Here is an 18,972-nt window from a genome sequence, read left to right on the forward strand (position 1 = left end):
AGCGGCCAAGCACTCCCAGGGGGAGCAAAAGTTGCCGCGAACGGGCGTGCGGGGCGGGCCGTCCCGGCGCGGAGCCCCGGAGCCGCGCACGCCCTGCGCGGCCGCGGCCGGGGCCGGGCCCAGGGCGGGGGCGAGGGCCGGGGCCGGGGCCGGCCGGCCCGGGGCCGAGGCCGGGGCCGGGCGGGGGTGGTGGCGGCACACGGGGCCACCCGCGGCGGCGGTGCCGGGCGGGCCGCGTCCATTGGCGGCGGCGCTGACAGCGGGCGGGGCTGTGCCTGGGCGCCGCCCACCCCCCGCTATAAGCCGCTTTGCCGCTTTCTCACTGGGTCTCATTTTCTCTCCGCGCGTCCCTGTGGTTGCGCAGTGGAAATCCGCACCGGGGAGCTGCTGAGGGGCGCCGTTGTCATGTGAAAGCGCACATGCTCTACCATCCACGCGGCACCCCCCTCTCTTCTGCCTCCGCGTGTTTTTTCTGTTTTTTCTAACGTAACTCCTTTCCTCCTCCTCCTCCCCTGCTCAGCCACCCGCCGCCGCTCCGCCGCCCGGGCGACCCCCGCTGAGGCTCCGCGGGGGCAGTCGCGGGGCGGCCGCCCCGGAGGATTGCGCCCGGTGGCGGGCAGCCCGCGGAGCCGCGCCCCGCGGAGCCGCCCCGGAGGGTATGGTTTTCCCGGCGGAGCAGAGCTGCGGCGGCTGCCGCCTTCGCGGGTGCTGAGACGGGATCGGTGCGGTGCGGCTCCCGGGCTCCCAGCTTCATGACTGCGCGGAGCGGGGAGCCAACACCATGCGAGGTAAGCGGGCCGGGGGGGCGACCCTTTTTTTGGGACAGCTGCTGCGGGGGCTGGAGAGAAGGTTTCGTGCTGGAGGAGACGGTCCGGGGGAGAAAGTTGATGGCTCGCACCCGCTCGCCGGCGTGGCTGCTGCCCGCGTGATTCCCGCACCCGCGGGGGCCGTGACCCAGTCCAAGGTACCTTCCACGGTAGAGGGTGGGTCGACATCCTCTACGTACCTGTGCTAGGAAGTCCGGTGCCGCCCCGGCCCGTGGCAGGCAGGCAGGAGGGTGTTTGACAGTGTCCGTGCCGTGAAGTCCCCACCTACAGCTGCCCACTGGCCGCTCTGGCCCTCGGCAGGTGTCCCGTACGGCAGAACCCTGCAGCTTAGTCCAGGGTCGCTACCATCACGGAGAGAGATTTTCCCTTCACTCCCTAAAAGTTGTTACCTGGACTTTTTCGCTGGCATAGCTTTGTTCCCCAACCGACATGCCGCCTGGGGATCCCCATTCCCCGTGGCTTGCTTAATTGGGCGGGAAGGGTTCCGCTGCCCAGGAACCCCTTCCCTATGCCCGGAGTTCTCTTCGGCCCCCTGCCCTGTGCCGCCTGCGGAGCCCTGTCGTGGAGGGCAACCGGAGACTGCTCCAGGGCTTGCAGCCTCACCCGCTGTGGGTCCCGCAGGACAACACACATCATCCTTATCGACGGGACGCTCTCAGAAATGGAGAGCTGTTGGGCTGCTTGTCCTACAAGGCCGGAGGGTCGTGCTTTATGCTGCTGCCGGGCGCCCAGGTGGGTGTGGAGGGTTGCGGAAGGCGTGGGAATGCGTTGTTTCAGTGTCTCCAGAGACATACTCTGCTGGGCCCCATCTCCGGGCCAGGCGACCACGCGCACCGGGGCGAGAACAATCCCTGCCAGCCTCGAGCATCCGCAGGGATTGCACAACTCTTCCGCCCTCCCATCTTCCACATTCCCTTTTATCGCCCAGTTCTTCAGGGCGACTGCTTGCCTCACTCCACGGCGTGGTACAGGGACAAAAAGTAGTCTCTACCGGGGTGTTGGAACGGAGGAGAAGGCCTTACGAGGAGAGGGACACGCTCCGGGTTGACAGCGACATCGCGTGCAGATTTCCTGGGTCTCCAGTTTGCTTTAATGACGGGGGACGCGCTAGAAAGAACTTCTATCTAAGATTTCAGATTGTGGGATGCCAGCTACTGTAAGAGTGTGCGTTAACAGCGCTAACAAATCACGTGCGTAATTTGCTTTAAAGAAATTGTAACTGTGACATTTGTTCAGAACAACTTAAAAAACCCTTTTCCCCCCAGCTTTCTTAGGGTGTTTTCTGTGGGCCATCTGGCAGGAACTTGTTTAACAGTGTTTTTCTTAAGAGCAACAGGAAATTGAGAGAAAACGCTCAATTCTGTAAAGTGGTCCCTATTGCAGCTTTGCTGCTTGGGTTGGGGTTTTTCTCTTTGTCTGAGGGGTTTGGGTTTTTTCTTCTTGGTGCTTGTTTTTTTTTTCTCGGTGTGTTTTTGTTTGGTTGTTGTTGTTGTTGGTTGTGGGATTTTTGTTTTGTTTGTGGTTGGTTTGGTCTTTTTCCTTCACCTCCCTCTGGAGTGCCTCCAATGCAGGTCAGTGGGGGTAATTTTTGAAACGAGCCCACCCAGTGCCCCCTGGGCAGGAGCCACGTCTCCCGTTCTTGCGAGCAGTTTGTCCACCCGAGCTACGGAGCCCAGGCTTTTCCTCCCCCGCCTCGGGTCGGCCCGTGCTGCAGAGTGCAGGAGACCCCCTTGGCAAGGGTGAAGTGAAATGTCCTCCCTCTTCTCTGACCTTTTCCTTTTAAACAAGGCCCAGGACGGCTGAGTGGTGCTGGGCAGGGAGAGGGAGACGGAGCCCATTGCGCACCTGACGGCATCACTTGCGGGATGTGCCCCAGCACTGCCACCCTCTAAGCTGTGCTATCACCTAGTGTTCGTGAAAAGGTGCTGCTCTTCCCCTAGAATGCAAATTCATATTTGCATTGTATTTATGCTTGCTCAATAGGAAATTTACAGGTGGGGGAAAAGAGCTGGGATGGAGAGAGGAGAAAACAACAAACATACAACTTTCATCCTTGTTCAAAACTCATGTGCAAGAAGTTACTAAACTTATGCTTTGCATCATCTTTAAATTGACGTGAGAACAGTGCTTGCCCACCCCTCAAATGAACAAGAAAATTGTATTTTAAGTGAGCATCTGTCCATTGCATTTGTGGCTTTCCAAATACAGAAAATTAATGAGTATCACAGTTCACAGATTGTACACTTCTGTGATTTTGTGCTTTTAGAGAACTGTAAGCTTCTTACAAAGGTGGAGTTGTTTTCTACTGTGTTATATTTGTGTTGGATTTGAAGGAGGAAGCTCTCTGTCTTGTACATGTGAGCTCTTCCTCCAAACTTTCCCAGATGAGCTGTGATCCTTCCAAGGTGCAGTTGGATGCAGTCAGTGTAACATGCCTGGGGTGTGCAGGCACTACTCTAGTTTCTTACTTGCTCCACATGGAAATGGAGGCCAAAGAGGTTCTGAAAGTACCTAAGTTGTGTTACTGCTTTCTGCACCCCAAAGCATTGGACAGGGGATGTCAGTCACCCCATCCCATGGAAGCACAGTTAGCTTTGGGGTAATCTCAGCTGTTGTGCCAGTACATTAGTCATTGGTCCTGTCCTATACAGAATAATAGTTTTCTGTACTTCAAATCTTGATTTAAATGGATCGTGAGCATTCATAGCCATGCTGCCTTACATCAGAACAAGGTATAGGAAACTGAGCATTTGTTGCTTTGGAGCTCTCATTGGATATTTCCCTCTGAACTGGAAATGGGAAGTTTTGGAGTTGAATGACTTCTTTACCTCTATTTTGTAAAGGCAAACATAGGTATAAAAGAAACTTACGATGAGCGTTTGTCACCATCTTCCTTCCATCTGTCCCAGTTCTGACAGCATCCTGTGAGGGAGTTAAGAGCATAGAAGGTGTACTTCAGGATATTTTTTATAAAAAGAGGACAGAAGATGTACTAAAATTATTGTGCTATTTAACTAAAAAAAAAAAAGAATTTTTTTCTTGCAATTTAATTTTTAGTAAATTGATTTGTAAAGTTTAAAGCTATTACAAGTTATTCAATTCTGCATGTAATGCATCTGATATGCAAACATGGAAAAACCACTGTGGCAAAAAAACAGTGTCAAAACACCTACTTTTACTCTGGGAACATGCTACCTTTACATACACAAAAGCCATGTTTGTGGTCTCAACAATTTGAATTGTGAAACTGACATTAAACTAGTCATATGCAGGTACTCCATTATTGAAAAAAGTAATATCTGAACTTGTAGTTGGAAATCTTACTAAAAAGCTATATATTTTATGTTTTCAAGAAAAGGCACTCCACAAAACCCTGAAGCCAAGGTATTTGAGCAAGTTTTTCCGAGTAGTTTTCTCTTGTTGGTGTCAGGAATGAGAAATAACACATGTTATATGATGATGCATAGTTATCCATTTATGTAGCATCACTAAAATATTTGTAAGGAATTTGAAAAGTGTGATTGAACAAATCTTATCTGCCGTATTTCTGAGAGAGCTTATTAAGTAACATATACAAATAGTTTGAAAAACTAAGAAAGTTCTCCTTAACTGAATAAATGAGTACAGGGAATCTTTTTAAACTCATTAACTCAAAATAAAATTATTTCACAAGTTATTCCAGGAAAAGTAAATGCAACTCTATTTGCAATCTATAATGTTAATATCCTAAAATATATCAATAAACACACTGACTATTTAAAGAGAATATCATAAGGGAGCAGAAACTACTGATTTTAACAGACTTAAGACCATAGCAAAACCTAATTGTCATCACAGTGTAGTGCATCCAGCTCCTACTAAACTGAATAATGTTATTTGACTTTATTGAGATTTCTTGTTATGTGATAGAATACAAGTTTCTGGTGTCAGGCTTTTGCAGGTAAAATTTTAATAAATGTCAGTAAATGCTTAGAAAATCATGAGTCAGTAATAAACTGTTACTGTGTCACATAATCAAAAAATGCAAACTTGTATAGTCTATATACACCTCTCCAGAATGAACAAAAATTAAACCAGAAGCATGAGTACCTCAACCTCAGCAATGCTTTTACTTTATATTTCATCGTATTTACACTCCAAATAATATCTTCCATTTGTCTTTAACTGTTGTATTACGCTATGGTGCTTGGGGCAGGAGTGAAGTACACAATGAAAGTTCATCAAAAGAAAGCTATATAATTTAATACCATTAGAATTTTTCTCATATAATTTTTTTTTTTGCCAAATTTTTTTTCATAGAAAAAAGTCTGGTGGCTGTTAATTTAACAGCTATGAAAATATCACGTTCATTGGCTGGAAACAATTTCTCTTTTGTGATATGGAAAATGTCACACATCCACCATTGGTCCTTTACAAATATGGTGAGAAGCAGTAACTTGGTATGATTGTCCAATTTGACAGTACAGTCATGATTTCAAGTAGAGGTCACTTAAATTGTGTTTTGTTGTTAAAAACTGTTATCAGCATTTGGGGAGTAAATCTTTCAGATGAAAATCCCATATCTTCTAAGTAAACAAGAATTCTGGAAGTCCTAATTTGTGTTTAAAGCATATTTGTGCTAATTTGGGCAAAGTCTTTAGCATGCTATCAAAGGTATTGCTATATAGGATAGTGGCATATGCCTGTTCAGAAACATATGGATCGTATACCTTCAGCAGTACTGAGTGTTATTAAATGGTTTGAGGAGCTAGGATTGCCACAGTTCAGGCACTGGTTACCTGATAAAGAAAAACAAATCAAAGGAGTGAAATATTTCCAAGCAATCCAAGAAATCCTACCTCTCAAGTGCAATGAATTCTCAGAAATCAAGGTCCGTGCTATGAAATGGAAGAATGTATGCTTTGTAGCTGAAGATGCACAGAGGAGTAAATATTGATGGAACTAATCATCAGCTGAATAGAAATGAGATTCATCAGTGCAACAGTATAATGGGTTATGTTAACCAGCCCTCTTGTCCATACGCTGCCCTTTCAACTCATGACCCTGTCCATTTTGCTCTTAATGAGGGAAATCACAGGTGTTCTAACGGTATTTATGGTAAATTGGACTAAATATAGTAGTTGTATAGATAAACAGTTGTAGTTACATAGGACAAAATGGAAATTATTGAAAAAAAAGGAAGAAAGTTTGAGCACTGCTACACCATCGTGAGGTAACAGTAGTGCGTTAGTGGTTATACATTGTTTTACAGTTCTAGGGTGCTGTCCTAGATCACTTACTGTTGAGCTTACTAATAAACCTTGTATATCAAGTTAAACCAAAGCGTAAATTTTAAAAACCTGATACATTTGAATTTAAAATCAGTTTCTTTAAAGAGCATTTTTAACAGCTTGTACTTTTAGCACAGTTGGGGCTTTCCATTTCATAGACAAGCTATAGATGTCAAAATGTTGTTCTTTGTGCTTCGTGTTTATGAAGATCAATGTTGTTCCTTCCAATTCTGTATGCAGTCTGGGCAAAGTCTGCAGTGCAGCTTTGAGAGTAAGATATCACACAGTGTCACTGGGGGTGGCAGACAGAAGGTGCCTTTTGGATTGTGCCGTTTTCCTTTTTGTTTCTAATATTGCTTTCTTGAGCGTATTGAAAACTCTAATTTATGCACAAGATTGAGAATACAGTACAGCTGTGATGGCCTGGTCCTTGTTTGACTGAACAATGCTTACTCACTTGAGTGGTCCTATTAATAAGACATTTGGCCCTCTGCATTTTTGCAGTCTTAGAACTATTTTTTATAAATCAGAAATGTTTGCGCTTAACTTTGCCAGACACATTCTGTTGAAAATTTATGCAAACAGAATAACAGCTGTTTCTGCCTCTGCTACAAGTATATACGCTAATTTAGTTTGACATGAATGTTGTTATTTTGCTGTTAATTGTGAATTATTTTGTTGAATTGCCAATTAAAATACATCTACACCATTTTTATGGAGGATCTACACTTTTATTACTGCACAAAAATGCAATAGATTTTTTTAAATCTTATGTTTATCTGGATCTTGGCCATTTAAAACCACATACTCATTAAAGACTAAGCATCAAGTAATTATCCTTATTCGACAGACAAACTAATTTAGAAAGAGTTATTATGGGCCTTCTTTATGTGAGTAGTTCAGTGAGATTTTGATGGGACTACTGTCATAAATAAGGCAAGCTGAATTTGAGGCTGTTTATTCTGGGTTGCTTGGAACCCCAATGACTTGACATTGTAAGCAGCATGAATGATTATCAAGGCTTATAGAGAATCAACATCATAAGAAGCATACCATGTTAAAAAGTCTTCTTGCCCTGAAATTTCAGTAAAAACAAAATCACCTTCTGCTCCTAACTGCCTACTACTCTTCAGTGCTTGAATACAGCTGTTGGCTATATAAATATTTGCTGGGAAAAGATGTTGGTAAACATGCTACATGTTTTCTCTGCTAATGCTGACATATAAAAAGTATTCAAAAACATTGTTCTTCTGCTAATTATTAATAAACTGTTTTGATTAATTGTTATGCTTATGCTCATTGCTGCATTATTGCTAATAAATAATGGCCAAATCAATCTTGAAGTAAAGATTAAGAAAATAAATATATTTGTAATATATGTAGATATGAATAAGCTACATAGGGTAATAAGCATTTGAGCATGGCTAAAAAAGCGGTATAATTTTAAGATTAATTTTGGTGATTATTATAAAGTCAGTCATTAAAGCAGTTTGTCTACTTATAGTTGTTCTGGAAGTGGCCTCACGTTTAACTGCTTCCTTTTAGTTATCCATGGTCACTGGGTCACTTAGGTTTCCTGAACACAGCAAACACCTATCACAACAAAGTTATTCTTTTTAAGACTCATATTTCTACTACATTTCTACTACTATATTTCTCATATCCATGGTATTTATAAGTGACTTTACCCTTCAGAGTAACACTTCAAAACAACACAAGTTTTTCCATTGCATTGAATCTTTTTCACTCACTGAAATAATCCTTTAGACCAAAAATGTCTTTGCTCTTATAAGTAATGTATCTATTACATGTTTTAGTTGTTGGGTTTTTCTGAGTGAAGGTGTTCTTGGGGGGTGGGAAACTAGATCAAAAGAATACAAAGAAAAAGAAATTGTTAAATTGCAGTTCGGTCTACTGTCAAAATAATGAGCTGTCAAGAGGGTAGCATATTGTGTTTTGTTGGTCTCAGGTGAAATTATGGTTCTCATAAAAAAAACTTCAAATGTAAAAAGTAGAGACAAGGCTACTTATAAGTCAGCAACTCTTAAATTACTATTCCCACTATAACAGGAGGTAAAGTGTGATAGGCTTTATGCACTTTGATAGTTTGCAGAGGTTAGATTATTTAGTGTGCATTGCACATGGAAAGCTTACACTTGTTTCAAAGATATTTGAAAGCTATAGACTCAGACCTGAAGCTGATGGCATGTATCTCTTTGTTAGCTAGCAGACTGAGAACTGTGGAGTAAATAATTTTACAGAAGATTTACTGGAAATAAGAATCTTTTGGAGAAGGACAGTTCAGTGAATTTACTATATGTGAACTGTGTAAAACTGGGTTTAATGAAAGTAAGGACAATATTTTCGTTAAAAGTGCTGTTTAGAGCCATTCATACATGTTGTCTTCTTTTCCCATCTTGAAAAATATGTCTGATTTTACTAGATGATGATAAACTGCTGCCAGTTAAATTTTTGATCTAAGGGCCTGCCACAGAAATGCTTTTTGGAAATCCTGATGCTTTGCTGCAAGTACATTTTTCCTTGATCATTTGTGCATGTCAGAAGTGCAGCACTAGCTTTACTTCTCTAAATAAGATGGAAAAATGAAAGTAAATGTTGTATTTCAGGTCGTGACAAAGTAGTGAAACCAGTGATCTGTTGTTTCCTTTTTATATTTGTCTGTCTAGAAGAAGAATGAAGTGGCAACTAGCTATGAAAAGCATTGCTTACTTCAATGCACATTGTTTGGGGGATTTTGTGCAGTATTTATACAATGAATTTATTTAGTATTTAATTGAAATGAAAGGAGAGACCTTGTACAAGACCTGAGGCCAGATATTCAAATGCAGTGGCAGCATAAATATGAACAAATGCAGCACAGTCTAGTGGCACAGAGAAGTAATGGCATTAGAGAAGAATAAATTAATAAGGCACAATGCCTTCATCTTTGTGGAGAAAGGAAACTTTTCTTTCAGAGAAAGTTCCACTGATGACCAAGCAGAGATTATTTTAGTTTGTTTAGGAATTTATATTAAACCCTTTATTGTTTTCTTTCAGTGCATTATACAAGTGATCCAAGTACTGATCATTACCAGTATCTGTTAGCAAGCCAAACTTCTTTTAAATAACACAAACCATTCTCTCTATAGAAATACATATGGAAATGGAAAGGTGACACCAGGAGCACCACCTTAACTGTTTTGTTTAATATATGGAAACCTATAATAAGTATCATACTATAGGTAGTATGTGAGCAGTACTGCACCGGTAATCTTTATTAGATATGCCAAATAGAATAATGGCAGATTAGCACTTAAAAGCAATGTTGCATAATATTGAGGAAAAAAAAAAAAAGTAAAAATAAGCATCATTTTTACAAAATTTTATCGTTCAAAAATCTATACATTTTATTTAGAATACTAGTTTCGTCTTAGCCATAGCCAATTTTGGAAAATTCATTTTATATTAATCTCTCGTATGATTAATCAGAACAGTGAGGAAGAATAAAATAACAATGTCAGTAGAGGCAAAGTATGGTTGATTATTATCCATTGAGAATAATTTAAACTGCAGATTTTTCCATGACATAAAGCATGTCAACATCATTTTCCACTACAACTTGGAAAGCAATTCTATATGCTTATGAAAATCAAATGTTTATTCAGAACTGGTTGAAAATAAAGGCGTTACCAGTGTCATGGCAGGCGTTACAATGTTAAAGATGAAACCTCAAAAGCATCTAGTAACCTTCATAATTTAATTCATAATTATTATTTTAAAAAAATAAAAAAAAACCAAACAGAAACAACGGGATTGCGTGCTCTGCTCTGAGATTTTGATAAGCAACAATAATCACACAAAGATTTTTTTGAGAAACTGTTCATATGTGACAGTGTTTCAAGCAAATGTATGTTACAGTATATTATATCAACTGAGTGAAATCTTGTCTGCAGAGCTGTGTATCTTTAATTTTGAAACAGAATTCTCTATAGACTTGGCTGGAACATTTTACTGTAAAACTCATGGTACAATATGTCTCACTGGTTGTTTACAGCCCACTGATTTTCAGAAAATGGGAGAGCTAATAACTTTTGAGTTCAGTGGATAAGAGGGCAGAGAACTTCTGCTGTCTTAATTCAGGTACTTATGCAGAATTTGCTTTCTTTGTTTATCATTGATTTGAGTTTGCCAAAATTCCAATATTTATTTTTGAAAACACCATTTACCAAGATGAGTTCTAAATCAGCAATTCCTACAAACTCTAGTGGGACTGCCATGAAAACAGAACACGAAATAAGACCTTTTGCAGCAAGTTATTTTCAGGCTTCAACAGAATTGAGAAGAAAAAGATTGTACCAGCTGCATCATAAAACTGAAGGAGAAAAATGTATGCTTTAACAGGGTGTTTAAACAGCAGCAAGAGAAAATGAGGAGGAAAAAAGATGATGAATTTGTATAAAACCCAAACTAAATAGAAAGGGTGCTGTTTTGAAGGAGACAGAGTGATGTGGAAAAAATAAGTGGAAATGTAAAGGAAAAGAACAGGATATAAAACAGAAGAGAAAGGAGATGAAAGGGGTTTTTTATGTGAACAGTCCTGTACTACAAAATGCTGGACTTTTCAATTTCCACTCATTGCAGAAGGGGTTAACTACAGTGGGCATGTGAGAGATGAAAAATGAGAAAGAGAAAGAAAAGTGTAAATAATATTAAAAAAGAAGAGAAATAAAGAAAAGTATGAATGTACAATATGAATGTATTCATTGTGCTACTTTCTATTACTTTGTGTTACAAGTAGATTTGTTGTAATGGGTCTTCAAACTGTTTGGTATTCAGCTAAACACTAACATTAGACATCCATTCCCATTCATTTCACTATGTATATCTAGAGCTACGCTACTCAGGAGTGCTGCAAGTGGGAACATCACATATACAGTTATGTAAGCTGTCTGTACAAGTTTGGCATTCACGGCACTTCAGCCAAGTTAGTATTTCACAAAATTAAAATGTCATTTGCAAAATACATCCAAACCTGATCTTTTTAAACTCTGTATCAAATCAGATTTGGGGTTTTCTTTTCTATTTTCTTATTATTTTCCCGTCCCTCTATCTTTCTCTGTATTTTTTTCTGTCACTTTTGTTGAAAAGCAGTACACTCAGGAAAGCACTTGACACTGAACTTCATTCACTTGTCAGAAAATGTGTAATTGGTTCCCTAGACCATGCATCATACAGCTCTGTGTCTTACAGAAAGTTACTTTGTTTTTTTCAACCTTTTGTTTCTTTTAGTTTACCTTTGGTTGGGATACGCTGTAGAGAAGAAATAAACAGTTTTTTAAATCTTGGCCAGGCTACATCTCCATCATGTACCTCTATTACATTTGTATGCCTGTAGCCTTGGAAATAGAAGAGGTCCTTGCAGCTGAATCTTGCTTGTCAGAACCTGCTCTTTATCTTGTTTAGTAAAAGAGTATACCAGTATTTTTCAATTTATTTTTTTGTTTGTTTGGTTTGGTTTTTTAACAATGATCTATTATGTAGGCTTTAACTTTTGGAGATGGTGGAAATATGTAGCAGTAAAGAGATAATGTTCAGTCTAATTACAGCATAACATTTTTTTATAAGACAGAAATAACATCTTTAAATCTTTTTTTCATGCTCAGAAGATAAACGGGGAATGCTCATGTGATGCTCTCTATTTCTACAAGACTAGAGTGATTTTTAAGTATATAACCTTGACTAACTTTTCCTACTGTAGCAGCCCCACAGAAGTTATTACAGAACCAAACAATTGCAGAACTCTCTATGAGAAAAGAAAAATATCTCAATTTTCAGAAAACTGCATTGGTAGTGTAGGAGGTACATTTACATGAAATCTCTTGATTTCCCACATCCCTCCTGGAATTTTCTGTAAGTCCTAAGCATAAAACAGGCAGAGAGCCAAGCTGTCATCTGTTAACATCTATTTCATCCTCTCTCAGGATCAGTTGAGCTAGAGGAGAGTGAATGTCTCAGAGGAAGTCTTTATGCTGTTACAGAAATGTTTAGGAATGCATCAGGTTTTGACCCACTGTTCATCTACATTTTCTTTGGGCAGTAACGAGCAGCAGAAAAAAATCGTTTCAGGAAAACAGATGCTATTAAATGCATATTGTGATTTTTCATAATCTCCAAAAAGCATTTTTGATACATGCTTCTCTGTAGAACAAGAAAAAGGATGAACCCTTAGTTTACTGTCAGGAATAATATAAAATGTTTAGGAGTTATATTTCACTTAAGGAATCACTATTTCTGTGGACATACTAATCATTGCCTAGCAGCTGACTTAGGAGTACTAAACAGTATTTTACTTACTGCTGAGAAAGATAACTTAAAAGGTTTTGGATTTTAGATGTATGTGCAAAAATGTTTCATCTTTCTTGAGGAAATAGGTGATATTTTGACACAGTTATGCATAAAATGCTTTAACAATACCTTAAAAATTAAATAATGTTGTTTTCCCATTTAAAAAATCCTTTCTGTTTACAGTAGGAGATAGATACTCATCCATGCATACAAATTTACCTTAAATATCTATGTATTTTTGTAGTTTATAATGAAGATGGAAAAGAGGAACTAAAAATGCCATATTCCAATCCTATTTGTATATTAAATTTTTCTCTTAAACCTAAGTAGTTGATGTATGCTTATTGGCTTTGTCTTTTATTGCAGTTCACCTTTTAGATTTTTTTGTACTGTATTCATTTAAATTCCCACCTCCACTGCTCTTTGATTACTTATTGCTTCTTGGTATTTTTCATACTCTTTTAATCTTTGTTATTCCTAATTTTGTGAGCCTCTTCTGTCACAGGTATACTGGAAGACTCCATAGAGAAAGGCTATTGAATAGGTCTTAAGGATGAACTTGGAACATGAACCTTCCACACTGTTCTTTAGTCATTAGAAAGGCAGATTGAAAAAGACCTTGTAACTCTCCAAGTCTGTAACCAGACTAATCTATAGTTACACACACTCATTAATGCTTTCTGTAGTGACATTTAGCAGACATTCATATACAAGAAAGCAAAAAAACCACGTTGAGTTGTGTTTATTTATTTTGTTCTCCTGTATGACTGTTTCTACCTCTGTGAGAGGTAATAGTTCCTCTTCTGTTGTGGATACAGTCAACAGCTTTGTACAGTAAGAAAAAAAAGCAGAAACTTTGTGCTATGACATTTTGTCAAATTAATTAAATTGAAACTTTGCTAGGGGGCTTGCTCTATGATGCCTTCACAGATGGTGTATTCTTTACTTGAAAAAGGTGCCAGATTGATGCTTCTTCTGTACCCTGAAAAGGTTTAACACCTCTTCCTGAAAGAGCTTTTGGTATGCAAGTAGTTGAATGGATGAGGTGACTGAATGGCAAAAGTCCGTGTAAGGTTGATCTTGTTTGGTGCAGACCTAGTGGAGGTCTAAGGAGCTGAACTGCCCATGGCAGTGGAGCTCTCTCACTCCCATGCCTTTTCCCCACTGTGCCTCAACAGTGACCTTGAAAGACCCTTTTCCTGTGGCTGTTAGAACCTTGGCCTAGCCGCTGACTGTGCCAACAGGGGTGCCAATTAGAGCTATGTGGTGGGTTTTGTTTTTCCTTTTTAATGAACAAAGTCCATTGAGGCCTAGATTGACACCACCAGCTTACTTCATGCAGGCCACCAAGTGCCATGGCATTTTTATTTTGCTCAGTCACTACTGACCTGGTGTTGAACCTTCGTCTGTAATCTGTATACAGTCTCTATATCTATCATTAATTTTAAATTGTTGCATGTGGTAAAAGACACCTGCTTCTGAAGTAAGATATGTGAATAAAGCATAGTATTATGTAACAAATATGTAAAATATCTCGGGTTGCTCCTTGCAGATAGATGCTGAATTTAACCTTGCTGTTATAAAATTCACAAATTTTATGGGAATTCTGAAGACTCAACCAGGCATACACAAAATTAACAGCAGGAATGACAGGAGCATTAGAATTTTATATAAAATAAAGAGGATCTTATGTGTTACAATGAGCTTTTTGCAATCTAATGTAGAAACAGGAGAGTCTCTATTCTGTTTCGTGCTTCTTGTAAATGATCTTTGGACATTTCTCCTTACCAAGGACCTTTCTGTCAAAAGTATTTAAGCATATTCAGACATATTACAAACTTCTAAGATTTTAGAGATAGAAAATTGAGTTGGAAAATGAAGTAATTAAGTCATAATAGGGCTGTAGGTTGGACTGTGGATATATCCTCTTCAAATAGCTGTCTCAATGGTGAAAAGAGTATGTATGAAAAAAGTATTTTCAACATATAAATGTAAACACACACACATATATATATGTGTGTATATATATCTCCATGAAGAGGTTATAGAAAGAATTATGTAAGTGGTGAAATAGCTTAGCAAGTAATGCCAAAAAGAAAAAAAAAGTATTCCAGTTCAGTACATTCATCTGGCTGAATTTCTGAGAAAAAGAGAAGACTAGAAGCAGGGGGGGCAAGTGTATGAGTGAGTGTGAGTGATTTTGTAAAGAATTCCATGTTAAAGATGGGAGAACTGGGGGAGGGAGACACTTTAGCCTCTCCTTTCAGTACTTCTCCCTCCTGAGTACATTTACTTCCATCACAATGGGCTAGAAGAGATCTTTGTTTAGTCCTGCAGTGCCCCTGAGACCTAATTTAGCTTTTATAGCAAATTCAAAAAGCAATAGAGTGAGCAAGATAGAGCAGAACAAAGATGTGAGTTTGCACCACAGATATTGATACAGTGAGTTGCTTCTGTAAATCCTTTAAAATAAATTCTCCTGACTTGGATTTTCTGCTAAAGGAGGGCAGAAGTTTAGAGATGCACATTGTTTGATTTATTCAGCTGTGGTAGTGAGGAGATGGTATTAATGTGTGTTGTAGGGCAGCAGTGGCTTTATCGCTCTTAAATAAGAAGTAAAAAGACAAGAAGAAATGCATCAAAAATTATTTTGCTCCTAAAAATATGGGTTTTTATTAAATCATGCTGTTAGAAGCATATACTGAGTCTAATTCTTTGAACATTACAAAAACATTTGCAGGAGTCTAAAAACTTAATGTATGACATTTCTTATTCCTTTACTAGAGTGACTTCTCTGTATTTGAGAGTTCAGAATGGTTTTGCCTTCTTTTAGGGCAAAATTCTGCAAAGTCCATCTTTGGCCCTTTAGATTTAGGGCCATCATGATGGTTTTGCATATTTTTTTCCTGTAGTTTGCAGGTTGATATTTTCATAATGAATGAAGTTGTATTGTGTGTTCATGTACCCCAATGAATCTTACCCAGTAGGACCCTTTACAACAGAGCGTTGACATCAGCTCTGAGTCACACTACAGATGTGCCTTGTGATTATCGCTGTTTTAAAAGCACAACATGAAAAATTCAGATGTGGGGGAAATTTGCTTTGGAATAATGTACCATTCTGTTCTCAATGCACAAATAATGCTTAGACATCTTGAGTTATGGACAGCCAGGTAATATATTTTCGGTTAAAATGAGATGAGATTAAATGAATCACCTGTTCGTTAATTTAACTTGAGGTGTTATTGGTACTTTTATGGCTGATCCAGTTGTCCTGCAGGTTTACACTAACATTTCCTTCAAAGAATATTAGATAAAACATAGGCTTGTCAACAACATATAGAAAGCTGGTTTGAGTCAGCGCAAATGCATGCATTTAAAAATGCATGCTTTTAAGGAAGTGATATTTATACTTTATTTATCATCTAATTTCAATTTGCTTCCTGTTCCTTCTCTGAAGAGCTCTCACTAGTAAATATCCTACTTCCACAAACTTGTGCCCGCAAAGGCAATCACTGGTTTGTGTGACTTCACCTTGCTGAAACTTGTTGCTGCGGTTGCTAGGCAGCCCCATTAGAACCAGCCGAGAGCACAGAGCAATTCCCCTCAGCAGCAGATTTCAATTAAAGATCTGGATATACAGCTGGTTTCTTTGACTGGTCAGCTCCAGTAGCCAAATGAAAGGCTTTAAGAGCTGTGCTGTGCAACAGCTTGATTCCTTAAGGTTTTCTTTAGTAAATTCAGGCTGAGTATCTTAGAAAAATATTTAAAGAGATAATTGAGCTGTTTGTGTTTTCTCTTGAATATAGCAGTTTAGAGGGGAAGCTACTGTTGGCACTGATAGGTTTTTTCCTTCATTTTCAAAGTAGATTTTATCCCCTCTGTGGTAGGTTGAGGAGAAAACCAACTGAACATGAACCAATGGAAAATCCCCTTTTAATCTGTTGTGTGATTAGGAATCTGTCAAAAAGATCCTGTGCAATGTTCTTTTCTGCCAAAGAAGGAAGCATATGACACATTTTTAATAACATTTTGGGATCTTGTTGGAAGAATTACATCTTAAGCAGTATTAATCTTCTGAGATTAATGAAGAAGCTTTGGGATTAACAGATTACCTTGCCATTTTAAAATAAAATTAAAAAAAACTAATAAAAAAAAATAAAAGGTCTATTTTTGTGCGTTGAGGAGTTAATGGGGAACTCAAAATTTAAGAAAAGAAAATTATTTTAGAACAATGTCTTGGTGTGTTGAGTCACAGCTGGAAAAACCTAAGTGACCAGAGCAGATTTTGGGATCATGTCAAAATCTCAGTTAATTGTGATAATTTGACTAAATGAGAGATTGAAGAAGCACTTTTGTAGACGTGGCTGTCTTGTCTTGCCGAAGTGTAAATACTTCACTTTTGCCAATCATGTTTGTGGGCAGGTAGGACAGAATTTAGCCATTGACTTCATGGTGAGAAATATTTTGTGTCCTCAATACTCTCTTAACATACATCTTTCTACCAAAGATAATGCAGAACTTCCTTCTCCAATACACACTAATCTCAGCTTTGCTGTTGCTGCACTAGTGTTTTCAACCAAATTGTGAAAATACATATTATTTTAGTCTTTCTGTTGAGAAATATTACTGAAGAAAGAGCAAGTATAGTGAAATTTATTACGATTTGTATTCTGATCTGTTTGCTGACCTGCAAATCTGTAATTTTCCTTAATTTACCAAAGTGTTACTGTGAAGATTTTCTGCAAAGTATTTAATTTCATTAGAGGGGTGTCCAAAGGCTCACTCTCTCACCAGTTTCTGTCCAAATGCAAAGCATGTTCCTATACTCTGCAAAGAAAGAAACCCCATGTTTCCATTTTTAGGTAACCATTTGGTTCTTGGGCCATGTCTAGGTTGTTCAAGGTCTCCTAAAGATTTCCTGAAGTTTGTTTCACTCTTCCACTATTTCTCGTTGCCAGAAATGGTCTCTAGGGTACCATTGGGCTGGATACCTAATTCATGAGCTCTCCAAGCATCTGTATTGAGATCATCATAACCCTTCATACCCAAAGCTGGTGCTGCATACAAAACCCCATAATGTACTTCATATTGTGTCTTTGCTGTCTCATCTAATGCCGTTGTCCATCCATTACAAGGTTTCTCTATCATCTTCTTTGCTACCCTATGTGGACTTCACGTAGTCTGCTGGAGGTCAACATAGGTCAGTAGCATCAAAGAGGCTTGTCATGGAGGGATATGGGGAATTAATCTCAAGAAAATAATTAGGACATTAAATCAAGAGAGAGGAATTCCAAGATAATACAGTCACTCAACAGGGGCCAACAAAGCTTATTATTGACAAGTAATTGACAAGTGTCAAGTACTTTGTCTCTCCTTGTTCAGACTGAAGGTAAAGAACGAGTACAACTCCTCTCATCCTATAAAAAGATAAAGCTAAATAAAAAAACCTACTTATACTTAAATGTCTCTGTTTTGGTTTTGTTGGTTTGTGGGGTTTTTTTCCAAAAACTGCTCAAAGCATTAGATAAGGAGTATATTCTTGGTACAATGTGTAATGCTGTGAAATTCAGTACTTGTGCTGAAGACACTAAGGTGAAAAATGGACAGTAGCAAAATAAGTATCTTCTACTGTGGCTTTCTGCAAGACTGCTAAATTAGTTGTACCTCTGCCTCCATAGCAAGCAGTATTAAAAAAAGCTCTTGTCATCAAAGACAGATGTATCTCGGTCCAGTTTAAAAGTAAGGATTTCCTTTCCAGACACTAAGCCTGGATGGAAAAAAAACAAAAACAAAAAACAAACCAAACCAAACCAAAACAAAACCCAAACAAACAAAAAAACCCAAACAAACAACAAAAAAAACCCAAAACCAAACCAAACCAAAACAAAAAAAAACCACCCAGGAAATTCCCTGCCAAAAAGCATAGCATCCAAACTCTTCTAATGGCTTAAGGGTTACTGCAGTGTTCTCAGCCTTCATTTTTACTGTCTAGCCCATCACCAGACTAGTTATACTAGGAAACTATTTTTGAATATTACATTGGTTATATCTCAGCAAGATCCTTGTCTGGAATAAAACTATGCCAAATACTATGAAAATAAATCATCTTTCCTCTGTTTACACACAGACAGGAGGAAAGGATAGGCATCTTTTTTACCATGGTAGCCCAAATGATGATGAGCTTAACATGTACGAGGGTAGAACAGGCTGAGATAATGGTCAGTGTCAGTCCCATCAAGTCTTTGCTTATTCAGAAAAGATGGAGGGAAAGAGGAGAGAGCAGGATGGAGAGGAAGGTCAAGATTGGGGTCAGATCAGGTGCTGTAGCTATGAATCACTCATGGAATTTAGCCCACTGTTTGTACTCTCTAATGTCCTACCTCTGGGAGAACCTGAGAGGGAAGAAGGCTTCAGAATGCAATGTAAAATCACTTTATTCTCTTATCTTCTGAGTGAAATATTCTCTATTTCATCTCTATCCTGAAACAGTCAAAAACTTTTTTGAGGTATTCAGCATCTTTCCCTCTC

At 39.0% G+C, this 18,972-nt stretch overlaps 1 protein-coding gene across 2 annotated transcripts in view; it reads left to right on the forward strand.

Moving 5' to 3' along the window:
- The first annotated feature begins 362 nt into the window (after positions 1-362).
- RORB (RAR related orphan receptor B) overlaps positions 363-18,972 on the forward strand; it is a 140,214-nt gene continuing 121,604 nt past the window's right edge. Inside the window, exon 1 of one of the 2 annotated variants that reach the window (XM_050329313.1) lies at positions 363-788. In XM_050329313.1, the coding sequence (XP_050185270.1) occupies positions 782-788 (7 nt within the window). In that variant the 5' untranslated portion in view covers positions 363-781. The remainder of the gene's footprint in view (positions 789-18,972) is intronic. The other variant, XM_050329315.1, reaches the window with a different exon arrangement.

This window comes from Myiozetetes cayanensis, unplaced genomic scaffold, assembly GCF_022539395.1.
Source record: "Myiozetetes cayanensis isolate MyiCay16 unplaced genomic scaffold, myiCay2020 scf4, whole genome shotgun sequence".
NCBI lineage: Eukaryota > Metazoa > Chordata > Aves > Passeriformes > Tyrannidae > Myiozetetes > Myiozetetes cayanensis.